Source organism: Pseudorasbora parva, chromosome 12, assembly GCF_024679245.1.
Source record: "Pseudorasbora parva isolate DD20220531a chromosome 12, ASM2467924v1, whole genome shotgun sequence".
Classification (NCBI taxonomy): domain Eukaryota; kingdom Metazoa; phylum Chordata; class Actinopteri; order Cypriniformes; family Gobionidae; genus Pseudorasbora; species Pseudorasbora parva.
This window is the reverse complement of record NC_090183.1, coordinates 9,038,510-9,063,289: the sequence shown is the minus strand read 5'-3', so window position 1 is coordinate 9,063,289 and position 24,780 is coordinate 9,038,510. Positions and strand designations below refer to the sequence as shown.

The window sequence follows — 24,780 nt, the reverse complement described above, 5'->3', positions numbered from 1 at the left end:
ATTTTTTGCTGACCCCGCACTGTGAGCAGATGGAGGTACCAAAGTGTTTTTTTTTAACAGTGCAAGGTTAAATGACCAGTTCATCCAAAAATAAAAAATCCGTCATTTACTCACCAATATGTCATGTCAACCCCTTATGTCCTGGAGAAATACATTTTTAATAAGGCAGTGGCTATTTAAGTGCAAATTCTAATGCAGATACAATTTGCGCCTCAGTGTTGTTGCACATTAAACAGTATGCCAATTAATATATTTGTTAAAATTACTAAATGAATGCTATCCTATTGGCACAATAAAGCCACCCCTAAACATGATAAACACATTATACACTTTATTTCGACGTTTCAAATATTTTCTTCATTTTTATTGAAAATAAATACCTTTCTGATCTGATATGTGATGGGAAAAGGGATCAGAGAAAATTCAGCAAAATGCGGATTTGAACTTTGGGTCTACACTGCTGCGGCTGTACGCAAACCCCAGTCTTCTGTCATCCGACGTCAAAACAGACGCGGGTCAATCTTTTCCATCCAACTGCAATGAATAAGGACTGGCACATTCAAACTTCTAATGGACATTAAAGGTGCTGTATGGATGTTTTTGTCTGTACTAAAGCATACAAATACTATAATATGTTTGCAGATATTTTGGAAACATGCTGATTTCACATACTCGTTTCTCTGAAAAACAATACTACTGCCAGTCATTTTACTTTGAAATGTGCGTTCCGTGTCAGAATATCCATTTTTTGTTTTGGTCTGTGTGATAACGCACGCTGCCAGTTTACCCAATAGAGTTCTGACACCACAGGTTGCCAGTTGGCGGAAAACACAGCGTATTGCTGCCATGGAAGCCAGCGAACAAACCGGGTGAGAGATTGCAGATTCTACCTGACCTAAAAAGCGTCGGCATCCATCTAAAAATCCCTATGAACAGGAGCATATTAAACCGCGGATAAATCAACTCATCAACTTACAGTGCGTAAGTTTCCTCGCCTTCAATTGTGAATTGCGCTCGTTCCTGTTGGATGTCCTCAAAACGGCAACCTGCGTGAGGAGGAGGGGGCGGGGCAAACAATAGTTTGAATTTGGGCTGCAGTATCTATTTCAACCACTAGCTGTCATTCTTACATACTGCATCTTTAAAGCGTCATAAAAATATAAAAGTAATCCATGTGACTATATTCCAGGTCTTAAAGCCATACAATGGCACTGTGTGATTGTGACAGAAGGCTGAATTTGACTGATAATCTTACCCTTCATTGAGTCAGAAATGTATTAACCAAATCAGTTTACAAACGAAAAAATCCTGATTTTGTTCTTGAATTTACTTCTCATTATCATGTTTTTTAGCATGTTAAATGACATTAAACATGCGGGTCTAAGTTCTTTTCTTAAAAACTGAAACTCTTGAGCATGTGAGATTTTTTTCTCAGGTACTTTCACTTTAGTTTAAACCGTGGCAAATCTGGGACCTTCCTAATACCACTGATAAAGGCTTTTAGAGAGGAGACAAAGCGGCCATTACACAACTCCTGAAAAAAAAAGCCATTTCCTGATAATACAGAAGTCAGACCTCTTCAGACTCAAACTCTCCAGGGAGGCCTTTGGTTTAGGTATGTGTGTGTCTCAATTGCTGTATATGTGTGGGTGTGTGTTAGTGTGAGCATGAATGGTGTTGTGTGCTCCTCTGTGACCTTGGGAGATACCCCCCTCTGACTCCAGCTCTAAATTTAGCCCTGAAGCTGATGCTTTCTCAGTGTTTACCTCCCCACATACAGTAGGCAATACCTTTCCCCTACTTCCATTAATACAGTCTTACAAGTGTCCTGCTGAATCATATTATTATAATATATATATATAAAAAAAAAAAAAATCAGAATAAGTTGTATACTGAAGCATACATTTAAGTTTGTTTTATGTTATTTTATTTTAATAAAGCTTTGTAAAGTTTATACTCTTTAACAAATTACTGTACATATGCATTTAATTTTGTATTATTTTATTGTATGTACTTTATTATTTTATTTTAGTCAAATTTACACTAACAAAAGTCCTGTATACTGAAGCCTATTTTAATTTTAATTTGAGTTAAGTTTAGTAGAGTTTACACTACACAAATGGCTGTAAATATGCATTTTATTTTATTTGAGTAAAATTTAAAATGTTCAAAAAATCTGATAAAATGTTAGTAGAGTTTGCACTTTTCAACAAATTACAGTATATATATATATATATATATATATATATATATATATATATATATATATATATATATATATATATATATACTGTAATGCATTTTATTTTAATTTACTTTATTTTAAATTCAAGTTACACTAATACAATTATTAGTTTTTAACATTTTAGTTTTTTAAAATAAAGTTTACACTCTTTAAGAGATTACTGTATATGTGCATTTTATTTAATAATTTATTTTAGTAAAATTTTACAATAAAACAAAACTATATTATCGTACTGAAGCCTACATTTTAGTTTATATTTTATTTTGTGGTATTTTATTTTAATACAATTTTAGTGAAATTTAATAAAGTTTGGTAGCCTAAAGTTTACACAAGGTTTACAATTACTGTATATATGCATTTTAGTTTATTTTTTATGTTATTTTTATTATTTTATTTTAATACAATTTTTACTATCAAAATTCTTTTACTGAAGGTTACAATTTATATATATATATATTTTTTTTTTCTTTTCTTTAAATTGTTAAATATTGTAAACTCAACAATTTAAAGAAAAAAAAGATATATAATTTTATTTTGGGACTAAATAAAAATAGAAAACAAGGGAAAAAATAGGCAATAACAAATTATCTGCATTTTAACAAAAATATCAGTTACAAATATAAGTGATAAAAATATGTTAATATGGGGTACCTTTTGCGTCTTTATTGTGACGCGGAAGGCACTTGACCATGCTTCGGTTTTTGACGCCTTGGGAGTGAGAATGGGTTGGAACTGATCACATGTGAAATGTATTGAATGATATGTGGCTTCCTTGTACCTTGCAGTGTTTGACCAGTGCACAAAAATGCTATAAAGATGAACTGAACAAAAACAGGATCTGGCAAGTGAGAAAATGTTCTTTAATTCTTGCCCTGTGCACCATTTGAGTATTTTTATTTCCCTGAGAAAGAATATTAAAGTGAGCTCTTAGTCACGGGCCCCCTAATGGATTTTCATGACGGGCTCAGCTTAGAGTGTTGAGTCATGGCTTTATGTGAGGATTGTGCGTTTCACAAAAAAAAAAAAAAAAAAAAAAAAAAACCCTGCTTTGCATTTTTATCTCTATTTTTTTTCATCTTGCATTGCTGAATGAAATTCCAAAAATAACTGTTTTCGAACAGGTTTCCCAAACACAGAACCTATATCATTGCAGTGTTTAAATGGTCTTTTTAAAAGCCTTAGTCATATTACCCCAACCCTTAAAATCCCCAAAGAATGAATGAATGCCTTTAAATGTTGTGTTTATTGAAAATTATAAGCAATGCGTGATATTAAGACAACAAACTCTGCACTACAATGAGGCCAGCAGCTGGGTGAAGCAGGCTGAGCCGAGCATGACTCTGCCTGAAGGGATATGGGTTAACACTGGCATGAGATGCACAAATGTGCAGTGAGCTTCATTAGGCGATGACCTTCAGTTAGCATGCTCTGTGAGGGGCATTGTGGGTATTCTTTAGATCATACAGTATGACAGCATATAAAGACATTATTTTAATGTGTTTAAAGGTGTTGGAAGCTGTTCTTTTAACTTCAACTGTTTAAATAGCAAATGCACTCGCTCCCATCTGTTCACCCATCCGGTCTGAAAACGAAGTGTGTTCAGGCGCATTGTTCGCGTGTTGCTATTTTGAGGCAACTGAAAACGACTGAGCCATTGACCAACAAAAACCTTGTCTAAAGTCAGTAGTGCAGTATTTTTAGTGCTATTTAAAGAGTACGTTATTAATTTGTTCTATAGATGGGTGCAAAATGAGTGTACACTATTATTATACTTATTACACACACAGGGACACGCAGCAGCACACAAACACACACCAACTGTTTTTTCCGCCGTTAACAAAATGGAATTCAGACACGCCCTGAGTGCACCCGCTCCATGTGCTTCAGACCATACGCTCAGAATGTTAAAATAGGGCCCTAAGACTTTATTCAGACTTGCAGCAAAAAAACTAAAAAAAAACTAAAATTAGATTTTGGTCGTTTTTTTGGTTTCTGTTTGTCTGGCTATCACCAGACCAAGCTCAATTTAAAGCTACACTGTGTGATATTTTCCCTCATCTAGTGGTGTAAAGGTATATGACAATCCAGTGAATATTAGTTTCTGTTCCTCTCGATTCCGATTTCGTTTTAACTCCTACGGTTGATTGAACATTGGTCTGGGGAGTCTGCTCTGTATTTTTTACTGCACAAGAGGCATGATCAATGAGCATTATTTGATGTTCTCTGTATGCAATTGGATAGTCCTTCAACCAATCAGACCACAGGAGATGATCAACGGGCAACGACCCATCGTTTCTCTATCCGTCATCGTGTTAAAGGGTTAGTTCACCCAAAAATGAAAATTATGTCCCTAATGTCACATGATTTCAGCAGTTTGGCAGTTTGACACACGATCCGAATCATGAATCGATACGCTGATTCATAACGTTTCAAAACTTTGTTTTGAAATCGGCAAGTCGGCCCATCACTATATAAGTCGTTATTTTGTTTTTTTGCCCACAAAATCTATTTTCGTCGCTTCATAAAATGATTGTAGAAACCCTGTAGTGAGATGGGCTTTTTAGCGACGTCTTCAGTGCCTTTATGGGTCTTGAGAGAGGAAATGACATTGGTGTCAATGAAGGCCTGTCTGAGCCATCAGATTTTACCAAAAGTATCTTCATTTGTGTTCCAAAGATGAACGGAGGTCTTACGGGTGTCGAACGGCATTAGGGTAAGTAATTAATGAGAGAATTTTTGGGTGAACTAACCCTTTAAACCCGCCAATAGCGTGCCAGGTGGATAAGCCAGTCTGTGATTGGTTCCCGCAAAGGTGTAACAGCAGCAGTAGAAATTAATGTACTGGTTTCCAGACTGAGTTGCCGGGCAAAATCAAATCAGGCTGAGTTCAGTCTAGGTTTCTGTTACATCTATTGATAAAGTCTTACAAATTGTGAATGAGCATTTGCATCGTTACTATAACATCAAATGTGGAACTGCAAGCACAATTGACTTCCAAAATCCATATCTGACCACATAGAACTTTTAGTTTTTAGTCTACGAAATTAGATTAGAAGACAAAAAAAATAAAAATAATCTTTCCTCTGTAGTGTGAACAGAGCCCAAGGCTGTCAGAAAGGTGATTTTTTCAGCTATACTGTATCTTGTAGGTAGTAAGATACTTTATACATGGTATTAAAAATATTTAGGGCAGGGATAAGCTGTATTTTTATAGTACAGAATCTACAACTAGGAGTGCAGATGTGTGAAAATGATAAACTGACTACATAAAAGACAACATCTGTGTTTTTATAGGCAAGCATTTAATAAACTACTTGGAATTACAAATATGATGCAGGGAGATGTCATTGTATGACAGTTGTGATCATGGACTTTGTTTGCGAAAAGAACACAAAGGTGAACATTTACATAACGGCGATGTTTACAGACGCTTGCATCTATTTAACTAGATCTAACTATTTAATTAATAATTCCAAACAACTCAGAGGAGAGCAGGTTGATGCTCTTCTCCCCGAAAAGAGAATTTTGTGGCCTCCTCCCCCTGTCAGAGCTTAAGCGTTCCCATGATCTCTGAAATATAGGACATTCTCTTGTAATCCCTGTTTTACGATGATGGAAATGTGTAAGTCTGTCTGCGTCTGTGGTAGCTGTGTGTGTGTGTTATAAAGGAGGACAAAAACAGATATTCATCTTGACAAATGTTTTGAACTTGCACAAATATGAAATCACACATCTTGACCTTAGCACCGCTCCTCTCAGGATAGTCTGTATCTGACAGATCTGAGTCGCCACACATGGCATAAATATCTGACCGTGAGCTCTCAGGGCAAATTGAATGTTATAAGCTACCAGCCAAGAAGCAGAGTGACATTATAAAAGCCTACACAATGCAATTTCAATATTCAAGCTCAAGAGCTAAAAGCATGCTTAGGCTATTATTATAATGTAAAGCCTATGATTGTTAATGTTAATGGTAGGATACAACAAGAGATTTAGATCTCCTGCCATGTTTCAAATGACTGATCTAAGAATTCAGTAACCCATGTAAAATAACGTTTTATTTTAACCCTATACTTTATCGTTTTAGTCGTTATACTGTTGTAAAGATTTTACTGATTTACATGACAAGCTATTAATGTTACTTTTTGACCATATTTTCAGTGAAGCAACTGCACGAACAGTTCTAAGAATGAAAAGTTCACTTGTTCAGTTGGCAGGAAGGACTGAGGTGTGAGCGTTGTCTATAGGAAATAAAAGGCTCCCAACATAAATGGTTATTTTCTTTGTTTATGTTTTAGTTGCACACTGGAGTCCACAGGCAAATCCTCATTTAATTGTTTTACTGAGCCCAGCAACATTTTCTCCAGACTAAAGCAACTGTGAACCTTCCTGCTTTTCTCATATGCCACCCTGTTAAGAACACACAAACACTAGGAGACACAGACTCTGTTTACACCTGTATTAAGATTTTGGTCAGTTGGATCAAAAGTGGACAATGCTAAGTACAGGTGTAAACGGGGTCTAAAATGAACGTGTCCACTTTAAACCACTTCCAGAGGGCTGATATCAGTATAGAAAAAAATTTATTTTATTTCTAAATTATGACATTTTTTGATGTAAAAACCATACTAACAATATAAGCACACCCCAGGAAACATTATAAAACAATAAAACAACCCATGCCATGGGACCTTTAATTAATTTGCGTTAAAACTACATGAAATATTTATGCTGACATAACTAACTGGACAGTGGATCAGTAGTTCCCAGCATGCTTTGCAAGTGACGGCGCTAGGAGAGAAAATGTATTAAATGTGTTATTTTATGTGTTTTTCAGTAAAGGGAAAGATGTTATTAGTTTATGTTAGTGTTTAATGTTCAGTTATGTTGGACATTGAGGAGTTTCTGTAATTTTGTGGTTACCATTATGCAGAAGTGTGTGTGTGTGTGTGTGTGTGTGTGTGTGTGTGTGTGTGTGTGTGTGTGTGTGTGTGTGTGTGTGTGTGTGTGTGTGTGTGTGTGTGTGTGTGTGTGTGTGTGTGTGTGTGTGTGTGTGTGTGTGTGTGTGTGTGTGTGTGTGTGTGTGTGTGTGTGTGTGTGTGTGTGTGTGTGTGTGTGTGTGTGTGTTTGTGTTTGTGTTTAGGCTTCGGACACTTATATACAAATTCATTGGATGGAATTCCTGACCTCAATTAAATATTTTTAGTTTGTATAATGAGTTATTTTTGCATTTTATTTTTAAAAATATGCTTGTTGTTATTTAAAAGTTTTAAAGGCAAAGTAAATGAATAACAGTGTTCACCTCGATCATCCCAAGGAACTGGTGAAGAACCGCTGAAGAACCACTGAATCACCAAGATTTGGTTCTATAGAGCACTTAAAGTGGTTCCCCTATGATTACAAGCCAAGTCCCCACTTTTAGTACTATATAGCACAGTTTCTTTTGAAAGTGTAGATGCTCATACTCATGTTGAAACACCTAACTCTCCACCTACTGACTTAATACGTAAACATCATGGGAAGCACGCTAGCAAGAAAGGATTTAAACTTTGTCGGCTGAAGACCCAAGATTGGTTTGAAGATGAAAAACGTACCAAGCACAATGTTCTCTCACCTTTCCTATTTTTTATTTATTTTGTCCATTAGATCGAAAGATCTAAAATAAAACAACAACATACATTTACCTGCCCATAGACCCTTCCCTTGAAGAAATCAGGACACAAGCGGTTGAAAGTAGACAAAAGAGATGTATTAAAACACCAGGTGTAAACAGGAATGTGTCTCCTTCGTCTACTCATGATCTGGTCAACATTCGGAAATACATTTCGACATTCGGACAGTGGGCTTTAGTAATTATTTGCAAAAAGCAAACGTAAAGTCTGCACACTTTGAAGACCTGTTGGTCGAAACATTACAGCAATCAACCCTTTCTGAAACAGTCATATCAGTGTGTGGACATTACGAGTGTTTTTAGCTTCAGTGTGTCTCCTTTGTCCTGCACCTGAGCTGTGTTTGAGTTTGAGGATTGTGCACACCTTTTTTGTGTTTTTTGACATAAAGTAATTATTACCAGAGATTCTCAGTGATTTTAGCCCTTCAGTAAAAATCACCTGTAATGCCAATCCCATGCGAATAAACCAGTTGTAAATATGTATGTAAATATTGCATAATTTCCTGCTGAAAAGTAGTTTTCTACGTTTTTTTTTCCAAGTATGGAGTTTTTTTTTGTTGTTGTCATGATTTGAGCATTTAGAAACAAGATTTATGAGACAGTTGTTGTCAGATTTTATTGGTGATTTCAAATATGAAATTTAATCGTAATCACGGCGAACAGATTTGGAGAATTTGATGTTGCCCCATTCAAGGAGATATAGGAGCATGCCAGAGAGGTGTTTCAAAGATGGCCGCCAAGTGAAATGATTCAAGGAAGTGGGACAAGTCTATGGCAAACTTAAAGTTAAAAAAGTTTTAAAAAATTTAAAAAAAAAAATTGTCAAAAGCACTTTTTAGAGGCACAAAACGTCTCAGGTTACGTATGTAACCCTAGTTCCCTGAGGGAACGAGACGCTGCGTCGAAACGCTGTGAGAACGCCTCTGTTTAAATGCGTCGTGAAGCGCCTGTAGAACCATTCCATCGGAAAAAAGATCGATCGTCGGCGTGATGACGTCATCGACCGGAAGCTATAAAACGTCCGTGAAAACAAACAGGAACTAACTTCTGATAAAGCCTGAAGTAAGTGATCACGGACACGCCGGGAGTATGGCAAAGCGACGCAGCGTCTCGTTCCCTCAGGGAACTAGGGTTACATACGTAACCTGAGACGTTCCCTTTCGGGGAACTCGAGCTGCGTCGAAACGCTTTGAGAACGCTTATACCCACATCGCCATAGGACCAAGTGTCTCGTATGTGTGAAGCCGAAGCGCACACGGTTACGAGAGTACCTGTGCCCCTACTGTAGATGCCAGGTCTAGTTCGTAGAACCTGACGAAGGTAGAAGGAGACGACCAACCGGCCGCGTTACAGATATCATGGAGGGAAGCCCCCGACAAAAGTGCTTTAGAAGCAGCCATACCCCTGGTTGAGTGCGCCCGGACAGCCAGTGGAGATGGCTGCCCGGTAGCTTCATAAGCAAGTGAGATGGCCTCGACCACCCACTTGCTCATCCTCTGCTTGGATACTGGGGCCCCCTTCTTAGGGGGTCCAAAGCAAACAAACAATTGTTCAGTTTTTCTCCACAGGGCAGCTCTGTGGACATAAGTATCCAGTGCCCTCACAGGACACAGCAGATTTAATCTTTCCTGGTCTGACGTCATAAATGGAGGAGGACAGAACGCCTGAAGAGTGATGGGGCCCCGTGGGCTCGTAGGAACCTTGGGGACATAACCCGGCCTGGGATGCAGAAATGCTTTCACCATCCCTGGCGCAAACTCTAGACATGAGGGCTCTACCGACAGAGACTGAATATCTCCTATCCTTTTAAGAGATGATATGGCCAAAAGGAAGATGGTTTTTAGAGTGAGGAACTTATCCGAAACCTCCTCCAGAGGTTCGAACGGAGGTCCGGACAAGCCCCTCAAAACAATGGCCAAGTCCCATGCCGGGACCCTCGAGTGCATAACTGGCCTCAACCTTAATGTGCCACGAAGGAAGCGTGTAATTAGAGGGTGTCTTCCCAAAGACACTCCACTGCAAGGGACGTGGACAGCACCCAAGGCCGCCACGTACACCTTAAGTGTGGAGGGGGTCAACCCTGCAGAGAACCTCTCCTGCAGGAACTCCAGCACTGTACCAACCGGGCAGTTAACTGGATCCCACTGGCGTTCTCTGCACCATGCTGAGAAAAGTCTCCATTTCAAAGCGTACAGCTTCCTTGTGGACGGAGCTCTGGAGTGTAGGATGGTCTCTACGACCTCGGCCGAGAGACCCTCCTCTATGAGCCTAGCCCCCTCAGAGGCCAGGCCCACAGTTTCCACATCTCTGGGCGTGGGTGCAGGAATCTCCCGCCCGCCTGAGAGAGTAGATCCCTCCTGGTCGGAATCTCCATCGGAGAGCCTTCCAGGAGAGATATCAGGTCCGAAAACCATACTCGGGTCGGCCAGTTCGGAGCCACTAGAAGTACCTGGGCCCCGTCCCGGCGTACCCTCTCCAGAACTCCTGGAAGCAGGACAATCGGGGGGAAGGCGTACAGAGGCAGCCTCGGCCACTCCTGTACCATGGCATCCAGCCCCAGCGGGGCCGGATGGGTCAGAGAAAACCACTGCGGGCAGTGAGAATTCTCCACCGAAGCGAACAGGTCTATCTCTGCCTTCCCATAAACCTTCCAAAGGAGCTCCACCACCTCTGGGTGGAGTCTCCATTCCCCGGGCCTCGGCCCCTGTCTCGACAGGCTGTCTGCTTCCTGATTCAGGGCCCCCGGGATATATACTGCCCTGACTGACAGCAATTTCCCTTGGGCCCACAGGAGGATCCGATGTGCCAATTTGTCCAACGGACGAGACTTCAGACCCCCCTGGTGGTTTATGTAGGCCACCACGGACGTGTTGTCTGTTCTGACTAGTACATGGTGGCCCCTGAGGTCGGGCAGGAACTGTTTCAATGCAAGAAACACTGCGAGCATCTCTAGCCGATTTATGTGCCAGTGCCGCTGATGCTCCTGCCATAGACCCTGGGACGAGCGACCACTCATGGTCTCCCCCCAGCCCGTGAGAGAGGCGTCTGTCGTTAGCGTTACGCGACGAACATGAGCCCCCAACACGGGACCCTGAGATAAAAACCCCGGGTTTTTCCACATGACCAGAGCACGTAGGCATCGCCGCGTGACTTTGATCGTGCGGAGCGGATTTCCCCTCGGGGAGAACCCTTTTGTCTTGAGCCACCACTGCAGTGGCCTCATGTACAGTAGGCCAAAAGGTATCACGTTGGACGCTGCTGCCATGAGACCTAACAGTTTCTGGAACTGTTTCACAGTGACGGCTCAGCCCAGCTTCTGTTCTTTGGCGGCTGCCAGGATCGATGCTATGCGTGTTGGCGATAATTGCGCCCGCATAATTACCGAGTCCCAGTTCACACCCAGAAAAGTGGTTCTCTGAGCCGGAGAAAGCACACTCTTCTTGGCGTTCAGCCTCAACCCCAGCTTCGACATATGGGCGAGAACAGCATCTCGATGCTGAACCGCCATCTGCTCTGTATTCGCTAGAATCAGCCAGTCGTCGATATAGTTCAGTATGCGGATGCCCTGTAGACGCAGCGGCGCCAGAGCTGCATCCACACACTTGGTGAACGTGCGGGGTGACAGTGCTAGACCGAAGGGAAGTACACGATATCGGTATGCCTCTCCCCCGAAGGCAAACCTCAGGAACTTCCTGTGATGTGGAAGGATGGAGACATGAAAATACGCATCTTTGAGGTCTATGGTGACAAACCAATCCTCCGATTTGACCTGCGCTACAATCTGTCTGAGTGTAAGCATCTTGAATTTTAGCTTGGCCACCGAGCGATTCAATAGCCGCAGATCTAATATCGGGCGTAAGCCCCCATCCTTCTTCGGCACGATGAAGTAACGGCTGTAAAAGCCAGACTCCCTGCTGGGAGGGGGAACCCTCTCTATAGCCCCTTTTTGCAGGAGTGTCTCTACTTCCTGTGCCATTACCAGAGCCTGCTCCGGGCCCACCTCTGTAGGCAGGACACCGCAGAAAGGAGGTGGCCGACTTCTGAATTGAATGGCGTACCCCCTTTCTATTATCTGCAGGACCCAACGAGATATATTTGGTAGACGTTTCCACTCGTCTAGAAAATCTACTAAGGGAACCAGCCTCTCGAGGCTGGCCTCTGGTGTACTTTGAGCAACAAGCGCAGTGCCCTGAAGCGGCGGACCGGCAGGGAACAACTGACTTGACTGCTCGGGGACCCCCCGAAGGGGGTGCGGACCACCCTCGGGTGGCCCGCGGAGACCGACTGCGCCCCGGCATTGCGGCAGGGTTGGCAGCGCGGCCCCCCGAGGGTGCCGTAGGGAAACGGGTACCGTAGGCAGGGGTAAGCACCGTTTCCCTACGGGGGGAACCACCCTCAGCGTCCTGATGCTTCTGGCGTCAGGAACGCTTCGACGAGGCCTTCTTGGTCCTTTTTTTCGAAGGCCTCGTCTGAGAGCGCCGCCCCTCGTCCCCACGCTGAGGGGGAGCTCGGGCAGCGACGCTCTGTTTCTGCTGAGCCCTGTAGGAGGAGCTCGTACTCGGCCTGGGCTGCTTGGTGGTATCAGCAGCAGCCCCAGGGACCTGGACCCGGAGAGGGAGGAACTGCTTGAGCGCCGCAGCTTGCTTTTTCGACTCCTGGAACCTCTCGGTGACAGTGTGAACTGCGTCACCGAAGAGGCCTCCAGGAGAAAGCGGCGCATCAAGCAGAAAGGCTTTCTCCCTCTCCTTGATGTCTGTGGGGTTTAACCATAAATGCATCTCCGTAGCCACCAATGCTGCCATGGAGCGGCCAACACATCTGGCCGTCTCCTTGGTGGCCCGGAGAGCTAGATCGGCTGATGATCTTAATTCAGCGATAATATCACCCCCCACAGCATCACTACCGTCCAAATCCCTTAGCAGGTCAGCCTGGTATGCCTGCACGATAGCCATCGTGTGCAGGCATGCAGCCGCTTGACCCGCCGCCGAGTACGCTTTACCCACCATCGCCGACGTTGTTTTTAGAGGTCTGGTGGGTAAAGTCGGGGCCTTCAGGGACGATGCCGAGGAAGGCGAGAGATGGCTCGCAAGCGTCTCTTCAACCTTTGGCATCGCCCCATAACCATACTGTCTCAGCCCGCAAATGTTGCTGTAGACCGAAGTCTGCGGGCTGAAGACACGATATGAAGCCGGTCTCTTCCACGATCTTGCCACCTCGGTGTGCAAATCGTGGAAGAACGGCAGGCCCCGTCGCTGAGGTTCTGAAGCGCGAGACGGCAGGAAGCGTTCGTCTAGCTTACTATGACGTTTTCTTCCTGCCTCAGATCTTTCAGTGGGCCAGTCGATGTTTAATCTGGCCACTGCTCGCGTCAAAACCTCAACTAGCTCCTCACTAGCAGGGGACTGAAGTGGCGAATCTTCAGTATCGATACTTTCAACGTCCACCTCCTCAGAGCTGGACAGATGAAGTACCGGCGGCTCTCTCGGGGGGGAAGAAACCGCCATGCGTGCTTCCATGCCCCGAGAAGAACCGCTGGATGGAGCAGGTGAGGGCAGAGATAAGGCAGCGCCCGTCTCTAACCCCTCTGCAACATCCAATTGTGATCCCCACGACTGCAGCCTCCGCTCCGCCTCGGCGGCAGCGGGACCAGAGCCGCGGGGAACACGAGCCGAGGCACCCTCCTCGAAGAGTGCCCGGCGGGAGCGCAGCGTTCTCAGTGGCATACGCTCACAGTGCTCGCAAGCAGCCCCCTCGAGGGCTGCCTGGGCATGCTGCGCTCCCAAGCATGCAACACAGAGAAGATGTGTGTCCCCGCCCGTGATGTAGCGTGGGCAGGGAGGAACACACTTTCTGAAATTGCTGCTTTCACTCGCCATTTCTATCTATTTTATTTTCTCTTTTTTCTGTTAATATATGGAATATTTAACAAAAAGGGTGGAAAATCTCTGCTTTTTTTATATAATAGACAGACAAAACACCAAATAGACAGACAGGTTCACACAGATCGCTTGCTGAAGGCTCAGAAGCTAGTTCCTGTTTGTTTTCACGGACGTTTTATAGCTTCCGGTCGATGACGTCATCACGCCGACGATCGATCTTTTTTCCGATGGAATGGTTCTACAGGCGCTTCACGACGCATTTAAACAGAGGCGTTCTCACAGCGTTTCGACGCAGCTCGAGTTCCCCGAAAGGGAAATGCCTTTTAGCTTTACGTGGTATCAGGAAGCAACATAATACACATTAGGTCAAGGCATAAATCTAGGTAACTCTCCCCCTTCTGCCAGTTTTCTGAGATTTTTTATCCCATATGAATTAGCCATTAATATTGCAGATGTCATGTGGTGAAATTACATTACTCCATCTAAAATTGTTTAGGGCTTTAATACCGGGTGTAAACAGGGCCAGTCCCTGATAAACCTCATGCTGTATAGAGGATGTAATCTGCCAGTGTAACAACATAGAGTACTATTCACAGTGTCATGTCTACATTCTCAGATTGCTTTATGAGCAAAATCTGACATGCAACATACATGTACATGAACACACCTTTCATTGGCAGGCTAATCTTAGGTTATCCAGCTTTCCTGCACTCTGACTGTTCAGTCATTCGATATTCATTCAGATAGAGTGACGACACATTCTGTCTGAGCTCGCCTCCATTAAGCGGGCATCAATAGTGCTCTATGTTTCATTCACCCCTTCTCTTTTTTTCATCTCGTTATCATATTTGCTTCAGGCGTGCGCTCACAGTCGGCCATTAAAGATTCATGCTAGTCTGTGGACTTCTAAGAAACACTTTAGGAGGTTTTAGCAGACTTCCTGGCCGGTTTACCCGGCAACATTCACAACGTGAAAGCAGATAAAGCATGAAACAGTGCAGGAACAGCCATGAACACAAACTAAATCTGATGTCCAGGGGAGAGATAAGGCCTCTGCTTTGATCAAACAGCAGATAATAAGAACGACAAAGAGGTTTAGGAATCTGCTCCCCAAATGCTCAAAGGATGATCAAGGATAAGCATCCAATCAATATTTGTTGATGAAACAAATAATAAACAAGGATTCCCAATATCACATAATCAAGACTGAGATTTCCATCCATTTAAGCACAAGATGCTCTTTGAAACAATCTCAAATAATAAATGCAACTTCAGCTTTGGCATGAATTGAAAATGTATTTTACAGTGTCCTTGTTATAATTTTTTTTTACATTTTACTCTAGTACATTCACTGTAGTAATAACTAAATTATGCATAACATGCAACTAACCCTAAACCCTATACATGTAGTAATATTCAGTATTAAATATATAATTAAACAATGAAAACTTTAAATAAAGTGTAACCAAAACTCACTTTATTTTCTAAATGTATGTTAGAGATCTTATTGTGAAAAATTCGCTCTTGCATGCTTAATTTCTGAAAATAAGTTTAGACCATATCATTCTTCATCAAAAAGACATAACTGGATCTTCTGGTGAAAACAACCATCTCTCCGGGTTTGTAATAAACTTGTAATTAAAAAAATGTATTAGCATTTTCACTTCGAACTTTTCACATACATATTTTTCAACCTCAATCAATATAATTAACAATGTAAAGCCTGACACACACACACACACACACACACACACACACACACACACACACACACACACACACACACACACACACACACACACACACACACACACACACACACACACACACACACACACACACACACACACACACACACACACACACACACGTCGTGTTTCCATGTTTTATGGGGACTTTCCATAGGCGTAATGGATTTCATACTGTACAAACTGTACATCCTATCCCCTACACTGCCCCTGCCCCTAAACCTACCCATCACAGGAAACATTCAGCATTTTTACTTTCTCAAAAAAACTCCCTCTGTGTGATTTATAAGATGTTTTCCTCATGGGGACATAAAAATGTCCCCACAAGGACAAGGATTTCGGATATTGCCATCTTTGTGGGGACATTTTGTCCCCATAACATAGGGATTACCAGGCTACACACACACACACACACACACACACACACACACACACACACACACACACACACACACACACACACACACACACACACACACACACACACACACACACACACACACACACACACACACACACACACACACACACACACACACACACACACACACACTTTAATGGAACAGTTAATTTAATCTTAGACAAAATAAATAATACAAAAACAAAAAAATCCTTAAAAAGTGTTTTTTTGTTGAGTATCATATTTAATACATTAGGCTTTTATGGCTCATAGTAATTTCTTCTTCATTTAACCGAGACAAATCACCTTCGACTCATAGTACAAAAGTAGGTTTATAATGATGTAACTGGACCAGAAATGGTGGTACAATATTAAACTATTCAACAGATTGGTAATAAACGCAAAATCAATATATTTTCAGTATATTGCAAAATTTTCCATGGTAGCTTTTACAGAAACATATACTGTATCATTACTTAATGATCTCTAAGCCCTTTGTCTGTCTTGGAAAGTTTACACAATATTAAAAATAAAGAAAATTGTTTCCAGACCCGACTACTGTAAACTAAAATTCACAAGATTCTTCTTTATCTTCACAGCTTTGATATCAGCAGGATGTTGCAGCAACAACTGCAGAAATGTGAAGCTCTGGGACAGGTGAGTTCTGCTTCAGTGTCTTCGGCTCTGTTCCAAACCCTAATGAGCTGCCTACCTGGACAGCGTTTTCAGGCCTCACTGGTGTGCTCCTGTTTATTGCAAAACAGTAGGCAGCTAAATCATGCTGCCTTATAAGAAACCTTATTTTGAACAAGGCAGCATTATACTATGCAGATGCATCGCAACAAGCTTAGTGCAGAGTGTCGTCTAGCAACTCTCAATACCCTTCTGAGCTGTAAACGCCAAACTCTTGCCGGGCCAATCACATCATGTATAGAGTCGGTGGGCGGGGCCATAATGACGACGGCCGAGTTGCGTTTGCATGCTTCTAGTAAACACAGAAACTGGCGAACGGCGGTCTTTCGAATCAGCTTTGACCGCGACTCTAGAAGACTTGGAGTTAAGCTTTTCTCTGAGAAAAGAACAAAGAACGGCACTGAAGTCATTCTTAAAAAGGGAAGATGTGTTTGAAGTTTTGCCGACCGGATACGGCGAATGTTTAATCTATCAACGAGCTCTGTTTCCCCTTCGTTGCTCTGGTTGGTGTAGCGCTATCCTATCACGTGCAGAGGTAGTTTGAAAGACAACCGTTTATCCCGCCCCTCGGATTGAGCCCTGTCTATGGTGAGTTTCCAGACCAAACATCTTGATGTGGGTCTGGCTTGTCAGGCTAGTAAGATGTCCGTTCATCTTCAGAACACAAATGAAGACATTTTTGTTGAAATCGATGGCTCAGAAAGGCTTTGATTGACACCAATGTCATTTCCTCTCTCAAGACCCATAAAGGCACTAAAGATGTCGTTACAAAGCCCATCTCACTACAGTGACTCTATAATCATTTTATGAAGCGACGAGAATAGTTTTTGTGCGCAAAAAAACAACAACTAAATAACAACTTATATAGTGATGGGCCGATTTCAAAACAAAGATTTGAACCATTATGAATCAGTGTATCGATTCATGATTCGGATAGCCAATGTCACATGATTTCAGCAGTTTGACACGCGATCCGAATCATGAATCAGTATACGCTGATTCATAACGGTTCGAAACTTTGTTTTGAAATTGGCCCATCACTATATAAGTTATTTAGTTTTTTTGAGCACAAAAACTATTCTTGTCGCTTCATAAAATTATTGTAGAACAACTAGTGAGATAGTGAGCTTTGTAACAACATCTTTAGTGCCTTTTAAGAGAAGAAATGTCAGTGTTGCCAATGGAGGCCTTTTTGAGCCATCAGATTTCAACAAAGATCTCTTCATTTGTGTTCCGAAGATGAACGGAGGTCTTACGGGTGTCGAACGACATTAGCGTAAGTAATTAATGACATAATTTTCATTTTTGGGTGAACTAACCCTTTAAAACATGCAAGTGTCACCATTATCAATGCATGTATGCGTCCTTGTATGAATACAACAGTAGAGGTGACCCTGTCTATATGTGATCTCGTAAAGCTGCCCAGCAGGGGCAGAAAATGGCTTTGTTAATATTTAATAGCTCAAAGGCAGACATTTATCCTTAGGGATTACTTTACCAATCCCATCAAGATTTCACTACGGTCACAGGAATGCAGATTTTTTCCACCGTACGATTTTCTATTTATTGTTGTTTGTGGTTATTAAGGACACTAACTTCCATGCCAATACAAAGATTGTTTCTGTAATCCTCTCGTAACACCTGTGTTTAAAGGAAGAGTTTTGTCATTTTGCTAGAAAAAAACTTTGTCATCATTTACTCGCCTTCATGACATGTTAAGGTGCCTGTAGTATATTCTTTCCTCTGTAAAACAAAAAAAATAATGATATAAACTGCTTAGCTCGGCAATTGTTCCCCTTTGCAGGAGTTCTAAAATCTTTTTTATGGTTGCATTCAACAACATGCGGTCAACAAAAGCAAGTTTGAAAAACACTGCACATGATATTTGTGAATTATGGTAGAGGTGAACAATACCGTAATGACTTCAGAAGATTTGAAATATAGAGCACAAGGAGCATGGACTGCATTTATGGTGCTATGGTGCCTTTATATATATCCATTTATTTATGGTGCCTTTATATATATCCACCATCCATTTTTACTTGTTTCAATAAAGCTCTCCTGAAGATATCTCTTTTTTTTTGTTTCACAGAAGAAAGAAAATAATACAGGGTTGGAACAAAACAGAGGTTAGTAAGTGATGACACATTTATGGGTGAACTGTTTAAAATCGCTCAATAGGCACAGTTTTAAATTCAAATTGGCTATCTGTGAACCCATGAACCAGTGTCTGATTTTTACCTGATCTCAGATCAATTTTATAAATCTGTAGACATTTGATGACTCATTTTTATAATACAAAGTTGTAGTTGCAAGTCTCTTATCGGTCTGATTAACCAGGCTCCCCATAAAACAAACTAAATGTCACAGTTATCTGGACTTATTTATCTTTAGTTTCATATTCGTGGATTTTGAGTTTTGTTTTCAGTCACATGTGTTCCTTTGTTTGAGTTTTCCCACCAGTTTAAGTTCCCACGGACACTCATCCGATCATTATATCTCCTTATTATCACTGCCCATTTAAGCTACTCACCTTCACTTTGTTTGTCGGTTTTTGTTTGTGTGTGCATGTTACACACGTGCTGTTCCATTTCCATTAAAAAACCTTTTTGAGCTCTCCTTCAGCCACATGTTGTGACACAAAAGCCTTATGACTTAATAAATAACATATTATAAAGACACTTCATATTTAATGCTATCAGATGACTTGTTAATTGCATTTAATAAACTATACCTTCAATAAATCTTTTGCAACTGATTTGTAAAAGTTGTTTTAATGCATGTTTGGGCAATGTTCTGACCAGCCAGTGGCGTTTCAAATGCTTCGAAACATTAAATCATTCTGGCAAGCAATTGGTTGATTCAAAATTTCAAAAAGCTTAGCTTCTCCCAGAGCCATATAGAGAGAGAGTTGCGACAACTCCATAGACTCCAATGGAACGTTTTTTTACAGCAATGGTGGCTCGTGGAGACTCTCAATAGTTCCCGGAAGTAGCAGCCACGCCATTGAGTTACAGCAGAACAGACTGTTCGTGATGCACTTTTAAAGGGTAAGACGTTTAATTAGGAAGATTTTAAATTATCAGCACATCTTAATTCCGTTTCATTCATCGTTATGGAATTAGAGAAAAAAATATATATATTTTTTTGCAAGGTATGGAAAGTTACATATTAGTTAAGTATAACATGTCGATGTGTTCGAAAATTATTGAAAATCAATGCATTTATTGACTATTAATTACCAAAAATTGCAGTTCTGTCACTGTGACTGACAATTTGAATTGCCCGCCAAAGCACTTCCTGGAACTATTCGAGGTCTATACATGAATCACGTGACTATCAAGCGTTTTGAACCTCCGTTGTCGCAACTCACTTTCTGTATGGCTCTGGCTTCTCCCATCACTACAGCCAACAGGGTGGAAAAACAAACAAAAGACCCGTGTAGAGCAAAAACATTGAGGGATAACAAATATAGGTTTAACAAACCAACCAACAGGAACAAGAGAATTGTCACAAATAAATAGCACTCAAGGGATAGGAAATGAGGAGAGTATCAAGGGAAAAGCAGGTGGGGTAAATATAACAAGGAAGCGGGGAAAAGACATGAGACAAGAGAGCACATGGCACATTGAAAAAAACATGACTGGAAAGTAGCATATTGAAACAAAATAATAACTGTAAATCCACGTCTCGCTTCTGGAGTCATTTGTTTCTGTGAATTGCAGCGATCCATTTGCTCCTCTTTTCTGTAGCTTTCGGCAGTCTGTAAACATATACCTCAGATTTCTTGTCAAATCTATTTACACAGTCAATCTAAAAGCTCTTTCCAGTTCTAGATGTGTTTTTCGCGGCATTCACACTGAAAACCAGTGCTCACCAATTGCAAACCACAAACATCCAACCAATTCCTAAAGGACAAAATCAAGTCCCGCCCAACATCTTTTCTTGTTTGAGAAGCCGTTTCACTCAGATATACAGGAAAGAAAAGATCGCATCTTCCGTTTCATTCTGAATTTATTGGGTCAAAAAGCACTCCAACGTTCAATTAATTGCATTTAATTTAAACTATAATACATTTTCAGTTCATTGTATATAACATGCAATTAAAGGGATACTTCAGCGATTAGCATTAAGCTTTGTATCAGTAGAAATCCGGTAGTATATTCAAATGATCGTGCTTCCTCCCCTCATGTCCCCCTGAGATGAGAGATTTATGTATTTTATTTCTGGAAAAAATCCTCAGATTGGCCAGAGGCTACAGCCAGTAGAGGGAGATATTTCTGCATGTTTTCATCCTGTGCATGGGGGGTGGGATCACACTCACAGCACTCAGCTCACATCTGTGAGCATTCATGTAAATGGAGCGGCCGGCAGAGCAAAGTGAGTGTTTCAACAAATTAATTCCTATCAAAACTTAAGCTCCCATAGGCATGAACTGAAAACGCGCCAGAGCTCGTTGATAGATTAAACTTTCGCCGTATCCGGTCAGCAAAACTCCGAACACATCTTCCCTTTTTAAGAATGACTTCAGTGCCGCTCTTTGTTCTTTTCTCAGAGAAAAGCTTAACTCCAAGTCTTCCAGAGATGCGGCCAAAGCCGATTTGAAAGGCCGCCATTCGCCAGCTTCTGTGTTTACTTGTAGCCCGCAAGCGCAACTCTCCCGTCATTATGTTAAGTCCCGCCCACCGACTCTATACACAATGTTATTGTCCTGACCCAAGTTTGGTTTTTCTAGCTTAGAAGTCTATTGAGAGTTGCTAGACTTCACTCGCAGCAAAATAGATTTGCTGCCACTAGGGTGCGTCTAGATTTCTAGGCTAAGTCTAGAAGGCACCAAATTCAAAAATAATTTCACATTTCTACTACATAAATAAGCCAATTTAAATACACATTCGTCTTCCCAGTGCTGAAGTACCCCTTTAAGTATAGGTATATATAAGTATTAACTATAACATGCATTTTTTATTATTTTAAAGTAGATTTCTGTAATAAGTGTTACTTTTTAAAAGTATGCTCAAATGTACTTTTTCCCCAAAGGTGGTCATCAGTATTTTAATGAAAGGCTGAATAATGTAATTGTGCATGGGCTAAAAGTTTATTTTGTCCATTTTAAAGAATATGCAGATGCTTCAAACACTAAATGCTGCAAAACTTTATTTTAAAAATAAAATAAAATAAAATCAGCATAAAAAGGAAGTTGCGATAGTCTTATGTTCCATATTGCGACAGCTTCTAATGTAGGGCGGTGCATGATTATGTCCATTGGGAATTGATTGGATGGTTGTGGTTTGCTATTGGTGGATTTTATGTGAGTAAAAGTTTACCCCGTCCTCGCACCAGTAAATACCTCATCAGAGAAGTAATTGCAAGATGGAGGGGAAGTTACTTTGTTTAACGGTTAACATGGATTTAGCGCATGGATTTTTGATGTCATGATTTTTACTGCTTTAAATTGTAACCACTTAATGTAAAACTTCTGTCTCCACAGTTTTGATGGCTCCTCTTGACCACGCCCTTGCTTGGCGGTTTGGGGTGACGCAGAGGCCCCTGGAGCCCCACTCTCACCAGGCAGAGATTCCATCCTTTCACCTTGTACGCGATGGGCCGAGCAGTCTTGCCCCATTTCAGTTGTCATAACAGCACTTCGCTTTGTGGACCCTCTGGTGCAATCATTTCAAAGGGGACTAGAAGTGAGACGCAGGATGTTTTCCCCACCCGTTCTGGTGTAAGAAGACGCTCACACAAACCACAGAAACAGACACACCCACACACAGCTATGAGAATCGAAATGTCTCCTGTGGTTTTCAGATGTTTAACAGCACTGCATTTGGGTAATCAAACACTCGAGCCGTCCCTCTCTCTATATCGGTGTCTCTCTGTATCATTCTGAGTAGCAATAGGACACATGAAACACGACGCTGTGGCTTCTCTGAAGGTGCTTCCCTGTCCTTGATGTTTATTTATGCAGTTTTTTTGTCAACCAAAGCTATTTGAAATATCTTTAATGTTCATTTTTCATCCAGGCATCCATGAAGGAATATCAGTATCATGTTTGCTAGTTTTTCCGTATCTTGGATTGTTTTTTATTACATGACTGACACCAGTGCAAGATGTTTGTGTACGGTTCATGGTCATCAACGAAAGCAGAATGGACTCTGTACATGTTGTCAGTGACTGAATAACCTTATCAGTGTTTTGCACTGATTCCGTGTGTGTATGTATGCGTGATTATTGGCTTTATTATTCCTTCCCTCCAAGCTCCTGTATATAAGCTAATGAGGTGTTTCTTCATGTTGTTTTATATACAGAAGTACAGCATAGTATAGTAAATTAATGGATTAGTTTTATATGCATATAATGACTATTATTTTTGACTTACAGTTATTACTATAACAATAATAATATGAATATATCTATGTGCAAAATATTAAAGGATTTTCATTATGTATGCATGCATGGAATTTATTATTTACTAATACTAAAGCACAAAGCTTTAATCAGCAATCTGCAGGAGCAGCTAGATTCCCAGGTTGCCAATTGAGTTTAACCATCCAATCTGTTTTAACATCAAACATCTCTATATGAAGCAGAACTCTTTATTGTGCCATAACATCAGTGAGGACTTTATTACAAGCCTTTATTTTTGTGTGTCATGAATAAATTCATATTTTCTCAACTGTTATACCATGAAATCAGAAGCTTTTCGCTTTGGGTTTGAGATCCGGCTTCTGAGCCGACCTCAATCCGTTTCATCATTGCTCAAGCAGGGAGGCTCCGGACGGATTTTAGTTTCTGAGTATTTGCCTGTGATGAAATCAATTGATCCTCTTATCGACGACAGAAACACTGTTTAGATAAGAACTGGTGCTTTAAGGTCCCTTAAAAAGGCCCTTTATCATAGCGCTGCATATACCTTTGTGTTTTCTGCAGATACTTTCTCTTAGTTTCTTTGAGTTTCTCAAATTACAGCTAAAATCAAATCCCTTGTACACTAGTTTTGGCTAGGAAATGTAGTTAAATATTCACTGAATATTATGCAGTACATGCTGCCTATTCTTTAGTGCAAACGTGCATCAAGCCATGATAAATATTTCAAACAGCAGTATGCTATGCTGTTGTCAAATTTGCGTATGGGAATTGTTTTTATTTTTGCGTTTTTAATTTTAGTTTTGTTTAAATGAACTGTATGTAAGAAATTTATTTCAATGAATCATAAAAGGGCCCTGATATGTCACTAGACATTGAGAAATCATGTTAATTTCAAATATTTATATCACTGACAACAGTAGTCCGGCCAGGATATTGTCATTTAAAAGTTGTTGTTGCAGCCCTCAACTGATGTTGATGTTGACATGATGTGTGTTGGCCTGTAGCTCCGCCCTCCACCTATCGACCAATCACAGAGTCAGAATTAACCATCCAGGTTGCCAGATCTGCTCTAGTTACCACAGCTGCAGCTACAAATATTTCTGCTGGATCCTGCAGCCTATCTGGCAACCTCGAGTCAGGGGGGAGGGGGAGAGGGATACACCTGCAGCACCTGTTTCGGCCACAATCTAAGGGTGCTTTCACATCTCTAGTTCGGTTCGTTGGGTCCGAACCAAGGGCAAACAATTGTACATTGTTGCATTTTTCAGATTTTTTGGTTCCTTTTCACACCACACTGATTGCTTTGGTCCGAACCAGTTGAAACGAACCAAAACGCAGGCAGGTGACAACATCCACATCACTCATTGGCCATGGCGTATTTCCTAAACTGCTTTTCGATTGGTCAGAATTTACATGTGGGAAAATTCCAACAGGCGAGGCAAAGCCAGCAAACTATAATAACACTATGGAGAGACGACTGCGCGGGCCAGTTTTGTCCCTGGCCATAATCTACTAAACGGTGTGTATTTACCACAGTATGCAAACAAAACATTTCTATAATGAAGCGCGGAGGTCACTTCAAGAGGAGGCGTGCATTAATTATTAACTCTTGACATGCTTCCATCTTCCGAAAAAATTGCCAACGATCTATCAGGTAATAATATCATGCACACAATGTCAGCGCAGCTAACTACGGCAGCTGGTTCAGTCCAAAAATGATCAGTACTTTTGCAGTTGGTTCTGTTCGAGGTCGGATCACGTTCTCACCACAAACA

The 24,780-nt window shown here is 41.2% G+C and overlaps 1 protein-coding gene across 2 annotated transcripts in view; it reads left to right on the top strand.

Moving 5' to 3' along the window:
* The window catches only part of ccdc85al (coiled-coil domain containing 85A, like), a 38,074-nt gene extending 14,756 nt beyond the window's left edge, over nt 1-23,318 (top strand). The window contains exons 3-5 of one of the 2 annotated variants that reach the window (XM_067458949.1): nt 16,543-16,600; nt 18,729-18,765; nt 22,125-23,318. In XM_067458949.1, the coding sequence (XP_067315050.1) occupies nt 16,543-16,600; nt 18,729-18,765; nt 22,125-22,130 (101 nt within the window). In that variant the 3' untranslated portion in view covers nt 22,131-23,318. The remainder of the gene's footprint in view (nt 1-16,542; nt 16,601-18,728; nt 18,766-22,124) is intronic. The other variant, XM_067458950.1, reaches the window with a different exon arrangement.
* Nucleotides 23,319-24,780: the final 1,462 nt, after the last annotated feature.